Below are 11,922 nucleotides of genomic sequence, written 5' to 3'. Positions count from 1 at the left end.
CCCCTAAATGCCAGAGTGGCATATAGGGTATAAGGCAATTCTGGAGGCAGAGTGGCACATAGGGGGTCAGAAGGCATATCATGTGGCACAGTGGCATATAGAGGGTTAAAAGGCATATCATGGAGCACAGTGGCATATAGGGGGTATAAGGCATTTTTGGGGCAGAGTTGCAAGCCTGGGGGCAGATGTGCATAACTGGGGGGCAGGTTGGAATATAAAAGGAAATTAAAAACAAAACAATATTTTTCTCAATCATAGCTTTTTATTAAAAAAAAAAAAGTTTTACATGAATTAACATTCAGATTTTGAGGGGGTCATCTTATAATCGAGCAAATGCGGTATTTACTCCTACAATGTTTTTTGTTTTTTTATTTCTGCTTCTGGAAACTCTGACTTCTGCAACACATGTGCCTTGTTAATAGTGTCCAGAGAAGGTGTTCAATTGCTTGAGAGTTTAATTAGGGTTAAAATGCAGTGTAGCCCCTTGGTAGGTAATATAGCCATTAAAAATTAGGATGAGCCAAACATGGGGTACTTGGGGCAAAATGGAAACAATAAAAATCCACTCTGAAAACCTTGTGGATTCTCAACTTAATGATTTCCATAGACATAAAACATGCAATTCTACATGTTCCCATCTACCCGTCTCAACCAAAATGTTAGCCACAACTGTTGCAAAACTCAAATCAAGTGACCTATTTTGGTTCCAAGCTTTCTTCTTTTTTTTGTTTTGTTAAACTCCAGCATGTTTGCTGTGCATTAGTGCTACACTATACAACATTAACTTTTCATGACTACAACTCATGATGTTGAGCAACCAACATTGCTTGTTAATTATTTAGGGGAAAGATATACTATTATTATTATTAGGGCTGAAACAACAAATCGATTCGTTGTTGCAGCACCTGGCTTGCATTACCTCCTCCGCAATAGTTTCCCCGCTTCTGCTACGCGCTCTGCAGTCTCCACCTTCAATGAGCTATGTGACCTCACTGGATGTGACGCGGATGTTGGAACGAGTCCATAGCTGAGGTAAGTGAGTGTCTGTGCGAGGCAGAGTGTGAGTGTGGGTGCAGAGTGGGGGTGGGGGTGGGAGTGTAGGGCAGGGTGTGAGTGTGGGTGTAGGGTGTGGGTGTAGGGCAGAGTGGGAGACTGGGTGCAGGGCAAAATGTGGGATGCTGGGGCAAAAACGAGTCCTGGCTTCTAACTTTTTTAGCTGGCTCCTAGATTTAAAACAAATTTGTCAAGCCTTGGTATAAGGCATTTCTGGGGCAGAGTGCAAACTGGGGGTGAGATGTGCAGGTTGGCAAATAAAAGAAAATATAAATGAGGCATTTTTCTCCATAGTTTTTATTTAATATGAAAAAGTTTACATATATGTAAAACTTTTGGTATTAAACCTTAGTTTGAGAAATAATGTGTTTTGGGTTCTTGTACCTTTAAAATTTAGCTTTAATTATGTCTGTAAAATAAGAAGGCGGATAGAGAAATGCCATTGTGATAAAGAGATAAGCGTTAATGACTCATCTTAATGTAAATTATAAGTTTTTATTTTAAATAAATGAAAAATTAGCATTAATCAAAAAAATAATCAGCCAACTAAGCGATTATGAAAATAATTGTTAGTTGCAGCCCTAATTATTTAATATATATTAGGGCTGCAACAACTAATCGATAAGATCGATAATGAAAATCGTTGCCAACGAATTTCATTATCGATCAGTTGAATAGATTTTTATCGATTATAAAATGAGGGTTTTTTTCAGAGCAAACGCTCTGACAAATACCCCTCGTTTATAATCAGTTTAGTCTGACTCACAGCAGCAGCTCCTACTTACCAGTCCCTCCCTGTAATCACTGTGACAACTGGCCCCGCCCCTTTCTTCTCCCTGAAGGCCAGAACCACATGGCTGTGACACTCATCTAACTGTAAGTATAAAATTAATATTTGGGCTGCTGAAAGTTAGGGGAGGTGGGGGTTAATTTAGGGGCAGTTATGGTTAATGGGGTGTTTAGGGGCAGCTATGGTTAATGGGGTGTTTAGGGTTAATTTATAGGCAGTTATGGTTAATGGGGTGTTTAGGGTTAATATAGGAGCAGCTGTGGTTAATGGGGTGTTTGGGGTTAATTTGAGGCAGTTGTGGTTAATGGGGTGTTTAGGGTTAATTTAGGGGCTGTTGTGGTTGATGGGGTCTTTTGGGTTAATTTAGGGGATGCTGTGGTTAATGGGGTGTTTAGGGTTAATTTAGGGGATGCTGTGGTTAATGGGGTGTTTAGGGCTAATTTAGGGTAGTTGTGTTTGATGGGGTATTTAGAGTTAATTTAGGGGTAGTTATGGTTAATGGGGTGTTTAGGGTTAATTTAATGATGAGGACTGAGGGTTAATTTAATAAAGTTAACTTAAGGCGCAGTTAGAGGTAAAGGGGAGCAGACTAAGGGGAATCTAAATCCTGGGGGCAGTGACGATTAACCCAGTACTTATTTATAAAAGTATGGTGTCAGTGTGCTGTGAACAGGTCTGTGACTCTGAGGGGACTATGAGATATCTGGGGGGGTATAAGGCATATCTGGGGAGGATGGAGTGACATATCTGGGGGTATAAGGTATATGTGGGGAGGCCAGCGTGGCATGTCTGGAAGGCAGTGTGGCATGTCTGGGGAGGATGGAGTGGTGTATCGGGGTATAAGGCATATCAGGCACAGTGGCATATGTGGGAGGCAGCGTGGCATATGTGGGAGGCAGCGTGGAGTGGCGTGTCTGGGAGGCAGTGTGGAGTGGCATGTCTGGGAGGCAGCGTGGCAAGCCTGGGCTCAAATGTGCATAAATTGGGGCGGCTGGTTGGGAAATAAAGACAAGAAATGCATTTTATCAAAGTTTTTTTTTATTCTGCGTTTGTATTTAACATCATTTGTTTATTAAATTATTTTAACCCCTTAGTTCCCCTATAGACGTACCGGGACGTCCAAAAAACGCCCACAAAGAAACCCCTATGGACGTCCCGGTACGTCCAGCCTTTCGTGCAGCGTCAGGGACACTCTCCCCTGGCAGCAGAAGCCGGCTTTCTGCTGCCCGATCTCCCGTAACAGCTTCCGGCATGAAAGCCCGTAAGCTGTTACGGTTGAAAGTGCCCGATCGCGCAGTTTCAAACGCGCGATCGGGCATTCCCTTCCGGGTTACGTCACTGCTGACGTAACCCGGAAGGTCATCGGAGGACAGGATATCCCCTGCAGGGATATCCTGCCCTCCGATGAGGCACAGAGACGCTGCAATCAGTGTGATCGGTGCAGGGGGATCGCGGGGAGGGGAGTGAGAGACCATCTCTCTCACTCCCCCTCCTGTCCTGTAAGAGAAAAGCAGAAAAAAAAAAACGGTTAGTGATTTAAAAATAATATTAAATAAATCATTAAAATATTAATATAAATAATACAAAAAAAATTATAATGTGGGCTGTGATGTCATTGTGACATCACTGGCATGTTCAGGAGGTCCCTAGGAGGACCTCTTACCATTACTGTGTAAAAATAATATATAAAAAATAAATGTAAAAAAATTAAAATAAAAAAAATTAAAAATACATAAAAAAGATAATAAAAAAATTATTAAAAAACCTTACATCCCATTGCCCTATCATAACATCTAGCCAGTATAACCCTCCTGCCCCCGTTCACAACCCCCAAACCCGTTAAGCCATAGGCATAAAAATTATACAAAATTGTACACCTAATAGAACGCTCCCTGGTGCTGGGAAAGTCTGGAAAATCTATATAAATTAGGTATTTCTGAAATCAGGACACCTGAATTAATAAACTTGGAGGGGATTTTCCATCACTTTACCTAATTTTGTGAGGATTCAGAGGGAAAATGTAAAAAAAAATTAGTTTAATTTTCTAATCTTTGCTAGTTTTTACTAAATTTCTCATTCTAAATTTTCAGCTAATCGTCCAACTATGGTATCAAACGAAAGCTCTATCTCTCCTTGAAAAAACGATATATAGTTTACATGGGTACACTATTCACAGGAAAAGAGAATCATCGGTAAACCGACATACCCCAAAAATGGCAAAATTGCTCTGGGCTTTGAGGTACCAAAAACCCCTGGGATTGAAGGGGTTAAATAAATGAAAAATGTACATTCATTATTTTTTTTTATCCGATTAATCGAAAAAATAATCGGCCAACTAATCAATTATGAAAATAATTGTTAGTTGCAGCCCTTATATATATATATTATAATATAATATTTTTTAATTTTTTTTTTTTGGGTGGAGGGGATGAGGGTACAATAGTCTACGCTACAAACGCTAGCCTTGTTACTGACTTAACTGGGGTAGTTTGGCTAATCCACTATTATAAACTATAGTTATTGTGTTTTGCGCAGGTACATGATGGTCTGTTAGCTACTACTAATCTGGTCAAACCACCCTAGAAAAATCCTGTGGATGCCCATGTGTATATTAGATGGCTTATTTAACTAGACAGGTAAAGGGCTACAAAATACCACATGAGATTCAACATTAACAATTTGTATCGTCCGATACCCGGGACATGCAGTTCCGGGCGCCAGGCAGGTGGTTTGTTTGTTTCATTTAGCCCTGCTCCATTATAGAAGCTCCAGCGCAAGTGCCGGCCAGCAGCACAGACGTTCACCAGCTGCCAGAGAGGAGGATCCTGGATCCTCCTCTCTGGCAGCTGGTGTCTTCTGCGCCATGCTCGCGGACAACCCCTGCTGCTGCCCTCAACTTCTGCCAGGGCTTCTTTATGCAAAGTAATTAATCTAGGGCATAAAAACCCATGGACAGAATATAGAATATTTGATACTGTCCTAACCTTAATGTGTGAGGAAATGGATTTAATTTATTTCTGCAATAGAGCAGCGGGAAATGCTAGCAGAATGCTTGGTTGTATAGGGAGAGGTATTAACAGTAGAAAGAGGGATGTGCTCATGTCGTTGTACAGAGCACTGGTGAGACCTCACTTGGAGTATTGCGTACAGTACTGGAGACTGTATCTCCAGAAGGATATAGATATGTTGGAGAAAGTTCAGAAAAGGGCTGCTAAAATAGCTCATGGATTACAAGATAAAACCTACCAGGAATGGTTAAAGCGTCTTAACATATATAGCCTGGAAGAAAGACGTGACAGGGAGGACATGATAGAAACATTTAAGTACCTCAAGGGAATCGACACGATAAAGGAAGAGTGTGTATTTAAAAGGAGAAATACTACCACAACAAGAGGACACTGTCTTAAGCTAGAGGGGTAAAGGTTTAAAGGTAACCTTTGGAAATATAACTTTAATGAAAGGGTAGTGGATGCATGGAAAAGCCTTCCAGCAGAAGTGGTGGATTTTAATACAGTGAAGACATTTAACTGGCTAGCTGTCTCCCTTGTGCATTGATGCCAGCAGTATGGGGTCTGTGCATCACTTACAGCCCTCTTATGCTGTGCACCCTTACACATCCATTCTCTCTCTCTCTCTCTCTCTCTCTCTCTCTCTCTCTCTCTCTCTCTCTCTCTCATGTATATTGGCTATTCCTGTACTGGCGGCGGGTGGGGGGGATGTTTCTGAATATAAATAAAAAATTGTTTCAGTAATTTCATGTACCCAGGGGAAACAAAATACTGAAATACTGTGTTTGGATAGAATGGGTTTGTTAGAAATGAAAGTTTTACTGCAATGTTTGGGATGTCAACCTTCAAAAAATATATACTTTTGTTTAGCAGTTTTTCTTTTTCTGGCCACTATTGGGGCACAACCCCCAGCATACCACATTTAAGAAAAAATCTTGGTTAGAAACAGCGATGCGTGTCATTCATATTTAACCCCTTAACGTCCATTGCCGGGTCAGGCACGTCATGTAAAACGGTCACTTAACGACCTATGACGTGCCTGACAAGTGTTTAAGTCGAGGCATTCAGCAACACCGAGATCGGCATGATGGGCCATGTCTGGCCCCTCCCCGGGGCGTCAACAGCCGCCATACAACGGCGGACGCCCGTTTTAAAAGCGTTTAGGAGGCGATCAACGATCACCTCCTAAACGTCAATGGTGTCGCTGGAATGCCTCGATCAGTAAACCTCGATCAGTAAATCAGTAAACGCTTACCTCTGGGTGGGCTTTGACTGCTCCGGAGAGCGGCCGCAGCTGCACGCTGTCTTCGCCATCCGCAAGATGGCGGCGGCCCGGGAAAAAGAATAATAAAGTTTTAAAAGTTGGCTAGACAGTCTCCAGACCCTCTAGAGAACTCTGGCTCCACTTGCAGGTTGAATACAGGTACTGCATTCAACCATACAAGTCAATGGAGCCCAGCTTTCTAATCACTATGTGATTAGTAAAATATATAAAAAAAAAAAAATATTAAAAAAAAAAAAGAAAAAGCTTAAAAAAACATGGTAACATTTAAAAATTATTATGCTTTAGAGGAACTATCCAGTTCCAGCAAAATGTAAAAAAAAAAGTCCAAAAAGAGTAAATAAAATAAAAAATTTTTATTATGAGCAAGTGAAAATTAGCGCTGTATCTTCCCAAAAATCCTGACATGGAAAAATTTTAATAAAAGCATTTCAAATACCCAAGGGGTGTCTAATTTAAAAAAATGAATGGTTTGATGGGGTAAATTGGAGTGGGCTCAAAGATAGGGCATAGGCACAGACCGAAATGGGGGGGAAAAAGCGCACTTCCAAAATGTGGCATTTTAACCCCAAACACCAGACAAACCCATACATGTGGGGGTATGACTGAACTCGGGAGATGTTCCTGAACACATATTAGGGTGTTGTTTGATAGTGACGTATACCTAGATCTATAAATTTATACCCAAAGTACAATTTGTGTGAAAAAAATACAAAAAAAAATACTACCACAAAGTGTGGCAAAGGCTGGTGGTAGAATCTGATGCATGGAAAGGGTTAAATACTACCATTTTAAGTACCTTGGGGTGTCTAGTTTTCAAAAATATATGGTTTTATGAGGTAAATTGTAGTGGCCAGGCTCAAAGATAGGGCATAGGCACAGACTGACCAAAATAGGGGAAAAAAGCGCAATTCCCAAATCGCAGTCAAACCCATGCATGGGTTGTATCACTGTACTCGAGAGATGTTGTTGAACACATATTAGGGTGTTGTTTGATAGTGACGTATACCTGGAGCTATAAATGTATACCCAAAGTACAATTTGTGTAAAAAAAAAAAAAATACCAAAAAAATACTAACAAAGTGTGGCAAAGGCTGGTGGTAGAATCTCATGCATGGAAAGGGTTAAAATACTCGCATTTGAAATACCTTGGGGTGTCTAGTTTTCAAAAATATATGGTTTGATGGGGTAAATTGAATTAGCCGGCTTCAAAGATGGTCCTGTTAGGACATGGGGGCAGAATGACCAGATGTAAAAGTTCCAAGTTAAAAAATGTGCACTTCCTAAATGTGGCGTTTTACCTCCCAAGCAACCCAACAAACCCATGCATGAGGGGTATGACTGTACTCGGGAGATGTTGCTGAACACATATTGGGGGGGTGTTTGAAAGTGATGTATACCAGGAGCTGTAAATCCATACCTGAAGAGGAATTTTAGCGATAAAAAACACAAAATAAATTACTACCACAAAGTTTGACAAAGGCTGATGGTACAATTAGTTCATGGAAAGAGTTAAAATTGTAGCATTTTGAAATACCTTGGGGTGTCTAGTTTTCAAAAATATATAATTTGATGGGGTAAATTGCATTGGCCGGCTTCAAAGATACCCGAAATGGCACATGGGGGGAAGAATTACCAGATTTGGAAAAAATGGTTTTGAAATAGCAAAACGCTACTTGTACTTAATGCTCCATAATGTGCAGAAAAAAGCAAAAAAAACATTGGGTATTTCTAAACTCAGGACAAATAGTAGAATATATTTAGTAGGTTTTTTTCATTAGCTTTTTTGGATGAGTAAAAGATTTTTGGGGTAAAAGTCAGAAAGTGTTGTTTTTTTTTTTTTTGTTTTTTTTTTACATGTTTCATCATATTTTATTATTTTTTTTAATGGGAAATTAGATAATATGATTAAAACAACGGTATCTGAAGAAAGCCCTTCTTGTCCTGAAAAAAACAACATATAATTTTGTGTGGGTTCACTAAATGAGTGAAGAGAAAATTACATCTAAACACGAACACCGCAAAAGTGTTAAAACAGCCTCGGTCCCAATGGTACAAAAGGTACAACACAGCCTGGTCCTTAAGGGGTTAAGATGTTTCCAGGACAAATACCTAAATACACTTTTGTGAAAATATATATTTCCTAAATGTCCCCACATTTTTAGATATTTTTCATACTAAATGATGGTGTTAAATTATTTAAAAGAAACAAAATATGTACATATTGTTTTATCAGTTAAATCGGACAACTAATCAATTCTGAAAATACCGTATTTGCTCGATTATAAGACGAGGTTTTTTTCAGAGCAAATGCTCTGAAAAATACCCCTCGTCTTCTAATCGGGGTCGTCTTCTAATCAGACCTCAAATAGAGGTCTGATTAGGAGACTAAGATCCAGATCCCCCGCACCGCTGCAGGGGACCTGGATCCTCCTGTCTCACCCCCCCCATCATACACACACTTACCGGTGCTTCCTGCTGTGTTGCCGGGGCAGCGGGTTTACGTCTACGCGATTCGTGTAGACAACGTCCGCTGCAGCCGGAAGGAGGTGTGGCTAGCAGCGGGGGTTGTCTGCGTCCGTCGCATAGACCTTCCCCGACTGTCAGAGATCAGAGCTCCCCGCACCGGTGCGCGGTGCCCCGAGAGAGAGATTTAAATGGGGGCATAGGGCATTTCTGGAGTGGCGTTAAGGGGGCATTTAATAGAGCACTCTGCCTTCTGAAATGCCTTATACCTCCCTATATGGCACTCTGCCCCATAATATGCCTTTTAACCCCCTAAATGGCAGAGTGGCATATAGGGGTATAAGGCATTTCTGGAGGCAGAGTGCTCTATACAATGCCTTTTAACTCCCTTAATGCCACTCTGCCTCCTGAAATGCCTTATACCTCCCTATATGCCACTCTGCCCCATAATATGCATTTTAACCCCCTAAATGCCAGAATGGGATATAGGGGTATAAGGCATTTCTGGAGGCAGAGTGGCACATAGGGGGTCAAAAGGCATATCATGGGCCACTGTGCCATATTGGAGTGGCAAGCCTGGGGGCAGATGTGTGTAACTGGGGGACAGGTTGGAAAATACAAGAAATAAAAACGAAAAAAATATTTTTCTCAATCATAGCTTTTCTTAAAAAAAAATAGTTTACATGAATTAACGTTTACTGGTAAAACTTTTTTCCTTTGGGGTCGTCTTATATTCAGGCTTTTTCTTTTTTCCTAAGTTAATATTCAGATTTTGGGGGTCGTCTTATAATTGAGCAAATACGGTAATTATACTCCGATTAGTAGCAGGCCGCCACTGAAGCCCCCCCCAAACAGCCTCCATCATTAAATACAAATAACCTCCCTTCTATTTTCAGATACAACAAACTTAGCAGGAATGTCAGAGAGCTTGCTCAGAAAATCCGTGACCTTGATGAAAAAGATGTTTTTCGTATCCAGAGTTCAGCCAAGCTTTTAGAGAAACTGTAAGTGTGAAGCATGCTTGTGTCAGTCCAGTAACCCTCATAATGAAGACATGAATTCTATAAATATTTGAAAAATCTAATGAAGCTTGTATTAGTAACGATATGTGCATTTTATTCCTTTTTAGTATTAAATACAGCCTTCTGAGTACTTTCTAATATGCATTCATAGAAAACAAATGCACTAGGTAGAAGCTACTGTGGATGCCGTAGCAAGTCATTTTGTTTTCAACATGGGAGCAATTACAATTTAGAATATATTTTGCTTTAGGGCTGCAACTAACGATTATTTTAATAATCGATTAGTTGGCCGATTATTTTGTCGATTAATCGGATAAAAAAATACATTATCTTAAATTGAAGAAAAATTGCAATAAAAAACGTACAATTTACACTTTCATCTCTTTATTGCAATGCCCTCTCTATTCACCTTCTTATTTTACTGACATAATAATAAAAGCTACAAGAACCCAAACACAGTGCTTCTCAAACTAGGTTTTAATACAAAGTTATTAGTAAATATTAATTCATATGTTAACTATTTTTCATATTTAATAAAAACTGAGAAAAAAGCCTTGTTTAAATTTTTTTTTATTTACCAAACTGCCCCCAGTTATGCACATCTGACCCCCAGCTTGCCACTCTGCCCCCATATATGCCTTATACCTCTTATATGCCAGATTCCACTGTGCCCCTGATATGCCTTATACTCCTTATATGCCAGTGATATGCAACTGAGCCCCGATATACCTTTTACCCCCAGATTTGTTTTATGCCCCCCTGATATGCCTAATATCGATATGTAGAGCTGAAACAACGAATCGATAAAATCGATAATAATCGATAACGGAAATCATCGATAACGATTTCCGTTATCGATTAATCGAGTGATCAATTCGTTGTTGGAGCACTCGGCTCCTTTTACTTACCTCCGCGAGCGTTCCCCGCTTCTGCTACACGCTCTGCAGTCTCCGCCTTCTTTTAGCTACGTGACGGATGTGACGCGTTCCGGAGGTAAGTATTCTTCATGTCTATGTGCACGGATCGCACAGAGCCACTCGCACAGAGCGAATCGCTCTGTGCGAATGGAGCCACTCGCACAGAGCGGTTCGCTCTGTGCGAGTGGCTCCACTCGCACAGAGCGGTTCGCTCTGTGCGAGTGGCTCCATTCGCACAGAGCGGTTCGCTCTGTGCGAGTGGCTCCATTCGCACAGAGCGGTTCGCTCTGTGCGAGTGGCTCCATTCGCACAGAGCGGTTCGCTCTGTGCGAGTGGCTCCATTCGCACAGAGCGGTTCGCTCTGTGCGAGTGGCTCCATTCGCACAGAGCGGTTCGCTCTGTGCGAGTGGCTCCATTCGCACAGAGCGGTTCGTGAGTGTGGGTGCAGGGCAGAGTGGGGGTGGGGGTGCAGGGCAGAGTGGGGGTGGGGGTGCAGGGCAGAGTGGGGGTGGGGGGTGCAGGGCAGGAGACTGGGTGCAGGGCAGAGTGGGGGTGGGGATGCAGGGTGTGAGTGTGGGTGCAGAGCAGAGTGGGAGACTGGGTGCAGGGCAGAGTGGGGGTGGGGATGCAGGGCAGGGTGTGAGTGTGGGTGCAGGGCAGAGTGGGTGCAGGGCAGAGTGTGAGTGTGGGGGCAGGGCAGAATGTGGGGGCAGGGCTGGGTGCAGGGCAGAGTTAGAGACTGGGTGCAGGGGCACAGTGCAAAGTGCTGGGTGCAAAGTGCCAGTGCTGGGTGCAAAGTGCCAGGGCTGGGTGCAAAGTGCTGGGTGCAAAGTGCCAGGGCTGGGTGCAAAGTGCAAAGTGCTGGTGCAAAGTGCTGAATGCTGGGTGCAAAGTGCTGGATGCAAAGTGCCAGGGCTGGGGCAAAGTGCTGGGTGCAAAGTGCTGGGTGCAAAGTGCCAGGGCTGGGTGCAAAGTGCTGGGTGCAAAGTGCTGGGTGCAAAGTGCTGGGTGCAAAGTGCTGGGTGCAAAGTGCAAAGTGCTGGGGCAAAGTTTCTTGAACAGTAATAGTCCACCTCTTTTCAGAATGTTTGGGGTTATTTTGTTTCATAAATATTGTGTTTGGGTTCTTGTACTTTGAAAATATTGTTTTTTATTACATCATAACAAAATAAGAATGTTAATGTAAATTTTAAGTTGTTTTTTAACATCCAGTTCATTAAATTCTTTTAAATAAACGAAAAATTTGCATATTGTTTTTTTTTATCCGATTAATCGATTAATCGAAAAAATAATCGGCCGATTAATCGATTATTAAAATAATCGTTAGTTGCAGCCCTATCGATATGTCTTATACCCCCTATATGCCACTGAGCCCCCTGATATA

General features: G+C 41.7%; 1 protein-coding gene across 5 annotated transcripts in view; it reads left to right on the top strand.

Annotated features, from left to right (window-relative positions):
- Positions 1-11,922, top strand: part of IMP3 (IMP U3 small nucleolar ribonucleoprotein 3) — a 64,720-nt gene that overhangs the window by 9,457 nt on the left and 43,341 nt on the right. For 4 of the 5 annotated variants that reach the window (XM_053468649.1, XM_053468650.1, XM_053468647.1 and 1 more), the window contains exon 2: positions 9,496-9,603. The exons of the other annotated variant lie outside the window; for it this stretch is intronic. In XM_053468649.1, coding sequence (XP_053324624.1) covers positions 9,496-9,603 — 108 coding nt within the window. The remainder of the gene's footprint in view (positions 1-9,495; positions 9,604-11,922) is intronic. 5 annotated transcript variants of the gene reach the window in all.

Source organism: Spea bombifrons, chromosome 6, assembly GCF_027358695.1.
Source record: "Spea bombifrons isolate aSpeBom1 chromosome 6, aSpeBom1.2.pri, whole genome shotgun sequence".
NCBI classification, from domain to species: Eukaryota; Metazoa; Chordata; class Amphibia; order Anura; family Pelobatidae; genus Spea; species Spea bombifrons.
Note: the sequence above shows the minus strand (reverse complement) of the source record. Positions and strands in the feature narration are given on the sequence as shown.